This window comes from Aspergillus brasiliensis (genome assembly GCF_001889945.1).
Source record: "Aspergillus brasiliensis CBS 101740 unplaced genomic scaffold ASPBRscaffold_18, whole genome shotgun sequence".
In the NCBI taxonomy this organism is placed as follows: Eukaryota; Fungi; Ascomycota; class Eurotiomycetes; order Eurotiales; family Aspergillaceae; genus Aspergillus; species Aspergillus brasiliensis.
The window spans coordinates 209,698-223,545 of NW_027137459.1; the positions used below are offsets into that span (position 1 = coordinate 209,698).

A 13,848-nucleotide genomic window follows, 5' to 3' on the forward strand; every position below is an offset into this window, starting at 1 on the left:
CAGTATAAAGGAGAGTAGTAGACTCTAAACCTCACTCAATGCTTGTCGAGGTAGGCAACCAATGTTATACAATATGCCTGAAATCCCCGACAGAAGCTATCTTCAATGCCTCTTATCAATATGGCAAGTTCGCCGATTCACAAAGTCAGAAGGGATGCCAACCAGGCAGATCAACCCAAGAGGGGGGGTAACCTGGTCTCAATATGTTGCCGGGAGGGGTAACGCGGAAAATTCATGCGGCGTCAGAACTTTAACTACGGGATCACAATGCTCACAACCTGGTTGCACAATGATATCATATTGTCCCTATTAGACAAGGAGCAGGTTGTCACTTATGGGTAAGGACATCCTCAAATCCCATTGCCCACATGAAGAATGCATGCTTGGGTAGGACAGTATGGGAAGACAACCAGAGCACTCTGCTACCAAGCAAGTGACTTTGTATGCGAGTCAGAATGTCACCATATGTGCATAAAAGGCACCTCGCGTAGTCCTGTCAATCAATTTCTCTGCTGGGATAGTCAGAAGACGGCAGTTACTGCAAAGCTTCTCTCAGATGAGGGGAAGAACTGCATCTCTCGTGGAGCCAATTTCATTCGGAATGAGTGCGTTGGCCATAGGGAGCGCTCATTGTGGGCATGCGCCATCAGGTACAGGTTTAGTTGCATTGACATATTGGATTCAATCAAGGTACACACCATCCGAGGCAGTCGAGATATTCTATTGATGGAAAGAAACAATTGATATAATATCCAATGGGTCCGTGATCAAAGAGCAGGCGCAGTTGCCGCCATGAGAAATCTATGTCCAATACTAAAGTGTAAAATGAGATGGTCCGGAATGTCTGGAGCGAGGGAGGGGAGATGCTTTCCCGAAAAGCCAGTTTCCAGGATGTGGCTGCATCATTAACGGGCCAGCAGCCAGCAGGTGCCGACTGGAATGATGCGGTATTCCGCATATGTCTGTGATCGACGATATCTGGTGTGGGAGATGTCTACCCTTTATTCCCAACTGTGTACCAAGGACCACTGCCTGGTAGTGCGCAGCGATCCAATCTACGGTGGGTAAAGTGGGAAGGAACACCATCGGAAGGGACCCTGAATGTTGAGATCCATTACTTCTGTTCAGTTCCAGCCCATTCTCCCATAGGAAAGCGTACCGGGTAAGCGTCATAACTGGCGTCAGTTGGACTGCTTGAGAGTTCGGGTCTTTCCCCAGGCAGTGCACGGGGGCCCACACTTAAGCAGTGCTAACCGACAAAAGTGGGCACTTGGGGAGGAGAGGTCGCTGCTGTCTCATCTTGCTCGCTAGTCGTAACCCCAACGCTTTGCAGAATAAATACGTGGGCAGACCTCTGGCTCTCCTTTTGCTGGTGTACATTCAACCATTACCAACTTGACCTTGGTGGTTGTGCTGTTTACACTTCATCAATCCCAAAGGGATTCCCCAATGCGGCTTGGTGACTCAGATTGAGAGAAGCACGGACCAATTATAGTTACCCTGGCACTTTAAATACTGCCTACCCCCGGCACCTCTGTCACATGCTTTTCCCTCGACTGTGCGCTTTTTTCATTCTTTTCCCAACCACTTCTCGCTAATTAATTATGGATCGAGGCCTCTCAACAGGCACTCATATCGGGGATGATGGACTCCGCGAGAGGATTCAGGCCTCTCAGTCCGATTCATCCCTGGGCGCGGGGGCACTCACTGCTGCTGGTGAGGTCGAAGCTAAAGATGGTACAAGCCCGAACAAGAAGACTTTTGGCAGGACCCCTGATGGTACAGGTAAGCATTCCATTAGATTATGCATTGAACCTGGTTGATATCAGAGACCCTGTGATCATCCGATAATGGCGGATTTGTTCTTTTGTTATAGTGGCGGAACTTGGCGGCTAATTTGCCTGATTGCTTCAGTGTTCACGGTGCCCCAAACCCACGACATGGTCTCTCAACTCCTGTCGCCCTCGGAACCTAAGAATTTGTCCGATGTGATAGTTCTGGCTATCCTGGGAGCACACATCCTTCTATTGTGGTGGCTCCCGGACTCTGCCAAAATACCCGTGTTTGCGGTCATCTACCTCTTCTGGCGTGCAGCTTACAATGCCGGAATAGGATGGCTTTTACATAACCAATCTCACCACAAGACCCTTGTGCGCTGGGCGGAAAAGACGAGGATCTTTGTGAACCCATCTACTAACCAAAATCCGCACCCTAACTTGTATAACTTGCTCAAGCGGGAGTTGGAGACTAAGATCCCTACAGATTATTCCTTTGAAGAAGCTCCGATTGAGTACAACACCTGGCTTGTCTTTAGACGTCTGGTGGACTTGATCTTGATGTGCGACTTCACGTCATATTGTCTCTTTGCTATAGCATGTAGCCACCATCCTGTGGGGGAGGGCATGCTGATGACAGTCTCGCGTTGGTCAGCCGGCATTGTGCTCGTGCTGTTCAACCTTTGGGTCAAACTAGACGCACACCGCGTGGTCAAGGACTATGCCTGGTACTGGGGAGACTTCTTCTACCTCATTGACCAAGAGTTGACGTTCGATGGCGTCTTCGAAATGGCCCCCCACCCCATGTATTCGGTCGGGTACGCCGGGTACTACGGTATCTCTTTGATGGCAGCCAGCTACAAAGTGCTCTTCATCTCCATAATCGCCCATGCAGCTCAATTCGCCTTCCTGGTGCTTGTCGAAAACCCGCATATCGACAAGACGTACAACCCTCCTCCACCGCGGAAGCGTATGACCGAACAAGACTCTGTATCTACATCATCCCAGGCCACTGAGCCTTCCGTTGCCTCAGCGTCAACCGATGAGCCACTGCCCCAAGCGACAACATCCCCAAGCGGCCCACCTCCATCAGTTCACAACCTTCTGGGTTTCAACAACTTGGATCTGTATCGGATAACGGATACATCTTCAATCCTGATCCAGCTACTCGTATTTGCACTGACTGTTCTGACGCCCTCAACGCCCCGATACCAGTTCCTCTTCGTGGCCAATGCCGCGGTATGGAGACTGGTGTTTTCGGTGGGCATCGGATATCTTCTGACCGAGCAATCCGACTGTAAAGCGTGGACCCGTCATTTTCTTAAGTATGGCGAAACACCTAATGAAGCCTGGAACCAGTGGAAGGGCACTTATCATCTGAGTATGATTATGTGCTATGCTAGTTTCATTGCTGCCGTATGGAAAATGTACACGCTGCCCGCCGACTGGGGCTACGGTCTGGTCTTGCTCCGTCATGTTCTGGGCGCAGGGCTCATTAGCTTGCAAATCTGGACCTCCGCCAGCATCTACGAGTCACTCGGAGAGTTTGGCTGGTTCTATGGGGACTTCTTCTTCGAAGGGGCTCATAAGTTAACGTATAACGGTATTTACCGCTTCCTGAACAATCCCGAACGGGTGCTGGGTCTGGCCGGCGTTTGGGGCGCTGTCTTGATCACAAGTAGTGGCGCAATTACATTCCTGGCCCTCTTGAGCCACATTCTAAGCCTGGCTTTCATCCAATTCGTGGAGCGTCCGCACATGCAGAAGCTGTATGGCCGAAGCTTGCGACAGGATGCGGGGCTGGTTAAGAGCCTGAAGCGGACCCTGCCCCCCACTCTCCGACAGCTTCATGGAAGCGTGGACAAGATCTTCGACGACTCTTTCGAGTTTATCGAGGAGCTTATCGACACCGCTCGCCCGAAACTAGCTGCTGGCGTCAATACTTTTGTCAAGGATACCACGGCGCTATTCCAGAAGTATCCCGCGCGCGTGACCATTTCCCGCATTGATGAGGACCTCGCTGGTTTGGATTCCCGGGACTATGCCCTGGAAATCGAAGGCACTGATTCATCCACTCTCGAGGAGTGCGATAAGAGTAGTGGTAGAGAAGGTGCCAATGCTCGCGTGCCCCTCGACAGACGAGGCGACTTGAAGAACCTGGTCTTTGAATACGGCTCTCCAATCAAAGTGAAATGGACCGCTCCTCTAAATCACAGCAAAAAGGACTGGGTGAGCCTGTACCGTGTCACTGACAATACCTCGCGTGAAGTCTCTCGCGTCTCCTCTCAAGGAAGATGGGTCGCCACAAACGAGGGTTTCTACGACAATCTCACCTGCGAGAAGGGCATCGTATCCAGCGACATTGTCGTTGAAAATAGCGAGCATCGCAACGTTGCCACTGGCGAAGTCATCTTTTCAGGTGACAAGCTCTTCTGGACCCAAGGTGTCTTCGAGTTCCGTTATCATCACAATGGCAAACATAATGTCATGGCGATTTCCAGACCCTTCGAGATCCGCATCCGGCGCTTCGACGAAGAATCCTTTGAAGATAACCAGGTGTCTGTCGAAAAGAGCCTCCTCCCTGTTGTTCGGAACTGCTTCGACCGGGACCCTGAAATTGCTCCCGAAACCGTGGAAGAGCAGTTTGGTAGCCTCGTAGAGCGTGATGGCAAATTCGCTAAAAGAGTCGTCTTCGCTGTGCATCAGATGTAAGTTACTATATCACTCATGGCTTTCGCTCACGATTACTTGCATGCTAATCTATATACTATCTAGGTTCGGTATTGAATTCGCCCCTGAAGTTGTCCGAGCCGATGGGACTGTTCGAAACCTGGCTTGGAGGATCTGTAATGCGAAGAGGGTTTTGGTGAGTACCTATCTTTCCAGATCTCGGTCTTCTTCTTTCCTTCAATACCAAGGGCTAACAAATTATGTTATAACAGGCTCCTTACAGCATGACCAGAGATGGTGCTACAACGCCTACAGAGGCGCATGAGAAAGATGAGGCATGAGGAGTGATTCTTATTGACTAGGGGGTTGATGAATGATACGTTGTCGCAACTGTTTACTTATTTATTCCATTTTCTCTTTCGCGCGGATCGAGGCTTGATCAGCAGGTGTATTACAGGAGTGTAAGACTTGTGCTCCAGAGAAATTCAAGGGACGGGTACACAAAAAACCAAGTGTAAATAAAACCTAAACCATACATATATATATATATATATATATATACATAGCCTTTCCGCTCCTCTCCTAACTTTTACTTTGGCTTTACGAGAACAAACTATGGTTGTACGTATGGGTGTATGCAAGAAAAAGATTGATATCAAGATGAAAAGTAACATTATTACTACGACTAGCTATGAAGAGACGGCGGAGATAAGAAGTCTGCAGACAGACAAGAAAGTCAGCTCACGATCCACTGGAGAATGTGGTTCTGAGATATAGGGCATGGACTCTACTCAAAAGAGATAGAGTATATGGTAGGATCAGCCAAGCCGGTTAATTCATCCCTTCCCCTGCCAGTTCCGATCCCCCGTCACGCCATCCAAAACGAACGACGAGCCGGGAAAAAGGCCCCGACACAAGTCAGGCACAACAAACATACCAACGCCGACAATGCGGACGACAACGATGTAACCCACCTCTCCAGGACTCCACAACCTTCCTCCCTTGAACGCCTGCTATCTTCCCGAGAGAAGAAGCTAGCGTAAGGTCCAGTATAAGGGAGATGGAAAAGTAGATCGTTGAAGTCATATGCACGACATTGTTGGAGGATGCAGGCCCGAGGGGCGGTTCTCCAAAAGGAGATCATTGAATGGATTGACTTGTTGTCATCATCGACGTGTGGGTTGTTGTGTTTAAGGTTGAGATGTAATCGAAAGTTATAAGCATACCTCTTCTGATGGATCCGCAAATAGATGTAGCTTGGTGCGCTAGTGTCACCTTTTACAATATCCTAGAAAAGTCTTGAGAGCTGTCAGTAAGTTGTTGACCGAGAGCAATGAGTGGAGCAAGTAGTAACGTTGTCCAATTGGATCAGGAGTTTTTGGTAAGGTATTTTGTTTTCTTCAAGATTTTTGCAGAAGCAGAACTGAAAAAATGTTTCTCATCACTTGGATGGTATTCCAGGGTCGAGACCTGGAGGCTGGTGGGAAAGGAAAGAGGGTGGCATACCAATTAGTTTAGGTTACGATGGCGGACAAAGGTAAAGAAGCTCTAGCTATCATCCTATAATCTTGAGCAATGTCAGCAAAGCTACTCAACCAGACATGGGTGGAGAAAAAGAGGCGATTGTAGGTTCGTAATCAGATGGTGATGCATGTTTGTTCGAGGCTCATATGTTTTATCGCCAGAACGAAGATTTTTGGATCTTGTTCATCAAGCAATGATGGTAGGAAAGTGTAAAACTGGGAAAGACTCACATTATACTAGTTAGTAACGAATTGCCAATGAAGGCAATCGTGAAATAGTTCAAGTCTCAACATAAAAGACCTGCTGCTTTTCGCAAACAAACAAGCTTGTGTGGTGCGGGAGAAGAAGAGAAAAGAAAAGCGCGAGTCGAAGCGAAGAAAAGGAAAAGTGGGCGAGGAAAAAGAAAGCGCCGACTTCCGCGCTGCCCACCCTGCAAACCATGCAAACAGCCCTCAAAATTGTAGATGACCGCTTCTGGACAACGACAGCAGCTCTGCTTGACCATCCAATTTCCTGACCCAGAGCCTTGTCTCGCTTCCTCAATCGCTTGTCGCGCTGGTATGAGGATGCCAAGTCATGTGTAATGACTGACAGACGAAGAATCAATGGGCCGCCCAGCGGCACGAGGCCGGCCGTTTTTGCCTCGTCTCTCAAATCCGCTTCTAACATTTCTACCGGCAGACCACGACGTCAAAGGCAGCCGGATGAGCTTCGCAAGATCTGTGAGGACAACTACAACCCTTGCTTGGTGATACTATGGCTAATGTACTTTCGCTCCAGTCCTGAAGACAGGTCTCATCCCTTCGGCATCTGGTTCCGCCTATCTTGAATTCGAACCTTCCGCATCACTTGCTGCTGCACGCTCAAATCCTCAATCACTGATTCCTCCGTCCTCTGCATTGAAGCTTGCCTGTACAGTTCATGGCCCCAAGCCCCTGCCGCGTTCGGCTAGCTTTTCGCCTAATGTCGTCCTTACGACACACGTCAAGTACGCGCCGTTTGCTGCCCGCCAGAGGAAAGGACATATCCGCGATGCTAGCGAACGGGACCTGGGTGTGCATCTAGAGACGGCACTTAGAGGCGTGATTGTTGCTGAGCGCTGGCCCAAGAGTGGCCTTGATATCACAATCACCATCCTGGAAGCAGAAGATGACCGCTGGTGGGGTGACGCACCCGATTCACATGATGCCCCTTGGGGAATGATGAATGTGTTGGCTGGATGCATTACCGCTGCGTCTGCAGCAATTGCTGATGCTCGGATTGACTGCCTTGACCTTGTGGCTGGTGGTGTAGCTGCCATCGTCTCCGATGAACCAGCAGAGGGTGAATCATCCACTCCGAAGCTGATGCTCGATACGGACCCAGCTGAGCACAAGTCTATTTTGTCTGCCTGTGTCGTTGCCTACATGCCCTCTAGAGATGAAATTACAGAGTTGTGGCTCAAGGGCGATCATTCGAAGGCATCATTGGGCACTACGGACCAGAATCTGAACCACGAATCTCTCATTGATGGAGCAGTGAATGCGGCTCGGGGTGCTCACACGGTTCTGGCAGAAGCTGTGAAGGAGTCTGCTGCGAGGTTTGCGGGTTTACCGACAAATGCAAACCTGGCGTAATTGTGATCCCGATTTGTGCACATGTGGCGTTGTTCAGTATCATATATCCTTTTTACTGTTTAGCACCTAATGAAATGCGCTCCCAGCGTGCACCCATTTTCTCCACCCTCTTAGGGCTTCGTATCTACTCGTGCTGGCCGGTCATCCTTACGAACTGCCATGTATGGCCATTCCACGGCGACGATGTCATCGTCTGGTGAATCAGTCACCGAGGGAATCACGTCCCTTGATATAAATTCATGTTGTGGTTATCCACTTCCTCTTTCTCTCTTCTTACTCTCCATCTTCCTCTCACGCAACCTTCTTCTACAACCCGTCCCAACCAGACCAGACAAAGGTCAAGTCATATACTACCTTCTCTCTCTACCCAATACTCCACTCCAAGAACCTCATCCGCCGTTACCCTTTGTCAACAGTCAAAATGCCTAAGACTCACCCTAATGACAGTCTTGTCTTCCTTTACATGTGCCTTTTGAATTCCGATTTTTCCACCGTAAGTCTCCCTTTGAGCTCAATGCTGCTCTTTGCTTCCATCCTAACATGCCCGTCAGATCGATTGGAAAGCCCTCGGTGAGGCCACCAACCTCAACCTTGGCGCCGCCCGCATGCGCTACCACCGGCTGAAGAAAAATCTTGACGCCGTGGTCAAGGACGGCAAATTCGACCTCAGCACCACTTCCGCGGCCAGCCCCACTAAGAAGCAGGGTTTGGACATGATTGCTGCCGACAAGGAAGGCACTGTTGAGTCCACCAAGACCAACATGGCCGAAGCTTCTCCCGCTGGCATCAGCGTTGCCAACTCCCTTAAAGACGGCTCTCCCAAGCGCAAGATGGAAGAGGCCGATGACTCGGACGCTGAGACCATCGTCCACCCCAGCTTCCGTGTTCTGCCTTATGTTCCTGCTTTCATGCAGCCCGGCGGCTATATTGCTCCCATGCCGGCCCCGAAGAAGATCAAGGAAGATTGAGGATTTGGAGTTATTCGATTGCTCACCATAATGGGAGCTCAGAGAGTCGGCATTGAAGTTTAATATGAGGGGAAGAGACCGGCTCGTTCTATTTTCTGCTTACTTTTGGGGGGGGGGGGGAGATAGTTGAACTGAATTTGGACGGACATCGGGCTTTTGTATCTATTATCTTTCGGGCCTTTCTCTGTTGTCGTTGGGATTGGTTACCATATGCCCTTAGTTGAATGAAGGATTTCTCGTCATATGTCGGTTTTTTACTTTCTAAATAGATGGTCGTAGTCTGATGATGATGTAGTAATCGTCAAAGCATTCGTACTACGTGACTTTGCCTTTGATTGAAGCTCTAGGTGTAGTCATCTTCCTGCTGGTTGCCTTTCGCATAGTCATGACTGCTGTCAATTATCGACGAGGATATTAGACGGTTTGGAGATTCGCCAAATCTTCCCCTAATAGTGTTGTGAAGCAGACGGAGTATGCTACTAGTCATCGTGTATATAGAACGTGTACCATTTGGGTGCCTAAGCATTTATAGTTCTCTACCGGACTGTGTGGGTGCATGCAGGGAGGAGTCCAAACATAGTAAGCCTATTCGATCTACCTGGCCTGAAGGATGACAATCATATATAGTGCAATTAATACGCCACATGCAGATGTACGCAATCCCACAATGATGCTCCCTACAATGCTAATTGTCTCTTCCCCCACAACCTTGAAGCACGTACATATAATGAAGCATCGTATGATCATACGATCCTCGATATATAAACCACAGATCACGGCAAACCAGGAACAAGGCCCTTGTACTAATTTAGTCGATCGATTGAGGAGGGAGAGAAGCGATGATAGTCAATCCCAGTGCGCTAGCGGCAATCAATCACATTTGTGTGATCGGAGGCGATAGCTATAGTAGGTTAGTCGTCCGTTTTTAAGCATCGTTTAGGCGTAATCATAAGGGCCACTTTTATTATTACTTTTTTATCTTCTTGATATTAGGGCCGGTCTAGATAGATCAGATTTTTTTTTCTTGCGCGTCTGCCAATTTAGTTGGACCATATATCTTTAGTGATCCTAATCTAAGGCTGAGTGGAGTTGTCGGAGGTAGAGGTAAATAATGATGTGCAGGGTAATGCAGTAGATGAGATTTGAGAGGTGTGAGTAGCAGTAGGGCTTATTGGTTACCATCTTGTTTATTGTGCGGTTATACTCATGTCCCAGCCTAAAAGAAAAGGAGCCAAGAATTATATGTCTCTGAATGAATTTTTCCACTATTGAACGAGGATTCAGTTCATACTGAATCAAACATAGAATCAGGTAGTCTGAATTCTACTCCATAGGCATAAATCAACATACTCTTAGTTACTCTGTAAAGCTCAAATCCCGGCCGCCGGGGATAATTCCCAGCGAGGAATGGTCTCGTCCGCCTGATGACCCCGTGATTGGCTCCTGTCCCCTGACCACTTTTTGCGGCCTTGTTTTTGTTGGCCTTGGAAATTATGGCTCTTCTTCCTTGACAAGATTCTACTAACTACTTCTCCATCTCCAAAAGTCTCCATCCCACCCAGTCTCCAGTCTTTCCCGCCATGATCGCATCTCGCGATTTCCCAAAGCAAGATTGGAGCTATCGCGCTTCGGCGTTTCAGCCCCTGAGATGCTCGATCTTGCTCCATTACACTCAATCTAAGAGGATGGTTCCATCTCCGATGCATGGTTCGTGATCTTTTAAACTTCCCAGCTTGCTCGGGGTGAGCCCCTGATGCTTTCAACATTTCCAGCAGTAAAACAAAAATGAAAAGAGGGGCAGTGTGACGAGGACGCCGAGAGTGGAACAGCTAATTTTAAAAAAAGAAAATGTTCCTGTCACAAAAGCAAAAAGGATCCAACGTCGTCGTGTCAAACGGCACTGTCACATTCCTCCGTTGGTGCTGAGCTTCCAATAACGGCCGAGGGTCGGGCATCTAGCATGACCTGCCCCTGTCAATCGATACACGGCGAATGGGGCGGTTTTTTCCATAGCTCAAACGACTCAACGACGCCTTTCCGCTTAGGCTAGTGACCGGGTTGTGGTTCGCTGTCGCTAGACGATCAACTACCCGATAGGTGCAAGGGCACGTTCATCTTCTCCGCGCTAATTTCCATAGGTGTTCGTGTGCTCCATTCTGCACGACTACTCGGCTTCTGACTGGCGCGCGGAGTCGGTTGGTCCATGGCCCTAAGTCGTCAACTCCTCGTTCTATGAACTCTGTCCCTCCTCGACCCCCGACCCACTTGGCTGTCGGCTGGCCTATGGTTACCGTAAGTACCTGGTAAATAACGTCAGGTCTGGATCGTTTGCTAATATTGGCATGTTGGCGGTACTAGCTCGACTGCACCTCGTGCAGATCCAATTTCGACGCCCTCGCTGTCAGGTGGACTCGGGATTCTAGGTTTATGCATAGTGGGTATGAGGACGTTAGGGCTTTGCTCTGCTGCACGTTCTACAGTCTACACAGTCATCAGTGGACGCAGCTTCGATTGTGTGATGGGCACTGGCCGCTGGGATCCCACAATAGCCACGAGGACGGGGGTCCCTGTAATTCGTATAAGCACTGCAGACCGCGCCATTCGACTAGGGCAGACAGCTATCGCGGAGCCATGGTCTTCGAGTGTGACCGGCGCAATGTGCATCTAGCTCGCAATTTCTTTTCACTGGTGCCCTCCCGTCCGCCGGCTCAGCCCCATCTTGTCTTGATGGATTACGGAGACCTGGACCACTTCTACCCCTGATACAGGCAGGAAACAATTATCGGATCTGCGAACCGGGCAGCTATCCTACGTAGACGATCCATTCTTTGTTCATCGATGCTGCTTTTCCCTCTTCTCAGCTTCTCTCTCCCCCTCTTTCCCCGTCATTCTTCCTTCTCATCACTCCTTCATCCTCTCGAGTACGGAGAGCTTCTGCGTTAAGCGACTTCGTTATGAGTTAGACGTTATCATGACAGCAGCTCTAGATTACATTCCTTCCCTACAGTTCTCTTTGCCGGTCTGATCGTCATCATATCCCTCGGAAAGCTCGTATCCTAGCATCCAAAAGTCTTGTCGCACCGACACAATAAGCATATTTTTGCACGCACTTGAGCGTTGCCACGCGCATCACATTCGGATCAAAGCTACCCATATGGTTCAACTGCAGCGTTTGACACCATCATGGTTGCCTTAAAGCGGTTCTTCCACGCGGAGAAATCTTCGCCGGCGAATCTCGACGGTCAAGAAGCTCGGGCAGGCAGCCCAGGAGGCGATGCTCACCATGTCTTGCCCAACATGAAGACAGGCCCGCGCATGGCCGCGGGACATCATTACCAAACACCTGAAGAGCAGTGTGAAGTAACGCCCAATCAGATGCAGTCGAGACCCCTATCCGCTCGTTCGCATGCGCCTCCATCTCGGGCTTCGACTCGTCCTCCGGGAAAAGAAACCCGGCATGTTGATCTGCTCGATGCCTTGTTTTCCTCACACCGGTATCACATCCAAAGCAGCAGTACTTTGTCGCCGATTACACCATACAATGAAGACATAGCCGAGCGGAACATGGTCCCCTTCTTAAGAGGACTGGCCCTCAAAAATGCCTACTCGCGTCCGGTTTCAACTCTGTATCAGGAAGAGGTAGCAGACCGGAATATCTCGAGTAGAAGCAGCAATCGCTCCATTCCTCACAGTACTAGTGCGCGCTCTCGAGCTACACCACCTCGTTCCCGGCAGGGCTCACAGAGGTATGTAGACAGTGCTAGGGATCGCCCCCATTCACGAGCAAAGGGCACGCGATTGGAGCGGTCAGCTTCTCCGGAGAGTTCGGTCTCTGTCCCTCAATTGCGTTCTGAAGAGCGCCCTGGCTCTCCAATGGGAGGGGCCTTCCAAAGGAGCTCCCTGCGATCTCAGAGGTCTGCACCTGACTTGTTAGCTGCACGAAGCAATGCGCCTGAAGAAGAAGCCCTCTCCGGTTCGAATGAATACTTGGGTGTCCCCCCTGCCCACAAACAGGGCGATAAGTGGAGCAATACGCCCCTACCTGATAGCCCAACGCTACCATTATCTATGAGCGGTGACAGTATGAGCGAGACTGAATCCGCCCGGGATACACAGAGCACTCCGCCAGCGTCCGCGCGTCAGGGCAACAAAAAGAATATCCGAGACCTTTCTATTAACACGAAGCTAGCAGCTCGAGGAAGTCCAGGTACAAAAATCACACATCGGGCGATACAGCCGCCTACTCCCAGTGCTGTCGATCCTAAGCAAGCTCCTAGCATTGCGGAGGTTATGAACAGCCCTATACCAGTGGGAACACCGACATCCATCTCCTCTTTGCCTCCGTTTAACGACAAAGTTACCGAGATTATGGACATGTTCAGGCAGGCTTTTGCTTCGACACAAGAGGTCACACCACATCCTACCTTTGAGACTCTCCAAGATGCTATCATCAGGGAGATCAACTCTCACGAGGCCTTTCAGCGCATTTCCTTCCCCACCGAACCCTCACTCACCCCTTCGCCGTCTCAGGAATCCTTTGACAGAGCTCCTCATGTGCCATTATGCCAGGCACCAGGTCTGGAACAGAGCCTTTCTGCAAAGGAAGGGCAATTCTCGAAGTTGATCCGCAAAAGCTCCTTCAAAAAGCACAAGAGAAGTCCTGAGCAGCGCAGAAGCATATCCACGAGCGTTCCCGCGACGGTTTTCCCGACCTCTCAGACAAAAAGTCGACGGAGGCACACTGATGCTCCTCTTCCCTCCCCGGGAGTCCTCGGCAATAGGGAGACGAAGCAGCAAAAGATGGAGAGCCCCGAGGAGCAAGTGACCTACATGGATCTTCTTCAATCAGAGAGATCGTTCCCCACTCCTCCAAGCAACCCGGGTCGTGCTGTGTCCATGAGGACCAACTCGTCCCATGGCAACTTGACGAACATGAGCGGGGCACCATCAGTCCTACGCATGCGCGCACAAGCCTCTCCAGTAAGAATCAGCCAGATCAGCTACTCAGAAGACGACAGCGATGACGAAGAAATCATCCAATTACCCAGCGTTGGTGGAACACCGCAAGTCTGTATCCAGGGTGTCGATCACAACAACGTCACCTACATGGCTAGAAATACGACTCCCCGGAACGCCTACCGGCTTATGAACTGGCCGCGGAAATCCGGTTCCAATGCGACCAGCAGAACCACCACCTCGATTTCCAGCGAGCGAGTGCCTTCCCGAACTTCATCCAGAAACGGCCAGCAGTTCTAGAAGACCGCATTGGGTGCAGACTCTCGTTGCTTCCTGCTA

General features: G+C 50.1%; 7 protein-coding genes across 7 annotated transcripts; 6 read left to right on the top strand and 1 right to left on the bottom strand.

Annotated features, from left to right (window-relative positions):
* Nucleotides 1–523: 523 nt before the first annotated feature.
* Nucleotides 524–727, top strand: ASPBRDRAFT_136800 (uncharacterized protein; the record flags this gene model as incomplete). The annotated part of the gene is made up of 1 exon (XM_067618830.1): nt 524–727. A coding segment is annotated over one exon (204 nt), but the record flags the coding sequence as incomplete, so codon positions are not given.
* Nucleotides 728–1,269: 542 nt separating this feature from the next.
* ASPBRDRAFT_69367 (phosphatidylethanolamine N-methyltransferase) lies at nt 1,270–4,786 on the top strand (the record flags this gene model as incomplete). The annotated part of the gene is made up of 4 exons (XM_067629030.1): nt 1,270–1,785; nt 1,915–4,483; nt 4,551–4,641; nt 4,718–4,786. Exons 1-4 carry the CDS (start codon nt 1,605–1,607, stop codon nt 4,784–4,786), a joined length of 2,910 nt encoding a protein of 969 aa, XP_067474131.1. The 5' UTR covers nt 1,270–1,604.
* Nucleotides 4,787–6,552: 1,766 nt separating this feature from the next.
* Nucleotides 6,553–7,585, top strand: ASPBRDRAFT_136777 (3' exoribonuclease family protein; the record flags this gene model as incomplete). The annotated part of the gene is made up of 2 exons (XM_067618827.1): nt 6,553–6,691; nt 6,750–7,585. 2 exons carry the CDS (start codon nt 6,553–6,555, stop codon nt 7,583–7,585), a joined length of 975 nt encoding a protein of 324 aa, XP_067474132.1.
* A 211-nt stretch (nt 7,586–7,796) lies between these two features.
* Nucleotides 7,797–8,597, top strand: ASPBRDRAFT_355583 (uncharacterized protein). The gene is made up of 2 exons (XM_067623360.1): nt 7,797–8,078; nt 8,137–8,597. The coding sequence occupies exons 1-2, from the start codon at nt 8,007–8,009 to the stop codon at nt 8,551–8,553; spliced, it is 489 nt and encodes a 162-aa protein (XP_067474133.1). The 5' UTR covers nt 7,797–8,006; the 3' UTR covers nt 8,554–8,597.
* A 1,306-nt stretch (nt 8,598–9,903) lies between these two features.
* ASPBRDRAFT_48407 (uncharacterized protein) lies at nt 9,904–10,465 on the bottom strand. The gene is made up of 2 exons (XM_067626083.1): nt 10,399–10,465; nt 9,904–10,260 (listed from the first exon to the last, which is right to left on the bottom strand). Exon 2 carries the CDS (start codon nt 10,218–10,220, stop codon nt 9,924–9,926), a length of 297 nt encoding a protein of 98 aa, XP_067474134.1. The 5' UTR covers nt 10,221–10,260; nt 10,399–10,465; the 3' UTR covers nt 9,904–9,923.
* An 87-nt stretch (nt 10,466–10,552) lies between these two features.
* On the top strand, nt 10,553–11,526 carry ASPBRDRAFT_355661 (uncharacterized protein). The gene is made up of 2 exons (XM_067623361.1): nt 10,553–10,845; nt 10,912–11,526. Exons 1-2 carry the CDS (start codon nt 10,786–10,788, stop codon nt 11,314–11,316), a joined length of 465 nt encoding a protein of 154 aa, XP_067474135.1. The 5' UTR covers nt 10,553–10,785; the 3' UTR covers nt 11,317–11,526.
* A 210-nt stretch (nt 11,527–11,736) lies between these two features.
* On the top strand, nt 11,737–13,809 carry ASPBRDRAFT_200506 (uncharacterized protein; the record flags this gene model as incomplete). Its single annotated transcript, XM_067621442.1, has 1 exon — nt 11,737–13,809. One exon carries the CDS (start codon nt 11,737–11,739, stop codon nt 13,807–13,809), a length of 2,073 nt encoding a protein of 690 aa, XP_067474136.1.
* Between the last annotated feature and the right edge of the window lie 39 nt (nt 13,810–13,848).

What these genes read in the sequence shown, in the direction of transcription:
- ASPBRDRAFT_355583 (XM_067623360.1), top strand. Translation starts at nt 8,007, where the DNA reads ATGCCTAAGACTCACCCTAATGACAGTCTTGTCTTCCTTTACATGTGC. An exon ending in TGAATTCCGATTTTTCCACC is followed by an intron (nt 8,079 to 8,136) that starts GTAAGTCTCCCT and finishes CATGCCCGTCAG; the next exon opens with ATCGATTGGAAAGCCCTCGG.
- ASPBRDRAFT_48407 (XM_067626083.1), bottom strand. Translation starts at nt 10,220, where the DNA reads ATGGAGCAAGATCGAGCATCTCAGGGGCTGAAACGCCGAAGCGCGATA.
- ASPBRDRAFT_355661 (XM_067623361.1), top strand. Translation starts at nt 10,786, where the DNA reads ATGAACTCTGTCCCTCCTCGACCCCCGACCCACTTGGCTGTCGGCTGG. An exon ending in TCGGCTGGCCTATGGTTACC is followed by an intron (nt 10,846 to 10,911) that starts GTAAGTACCTGG and finishes TGGCGGTACTAG; the next exon opens with CTCGACTGCACCTCGTGCAG.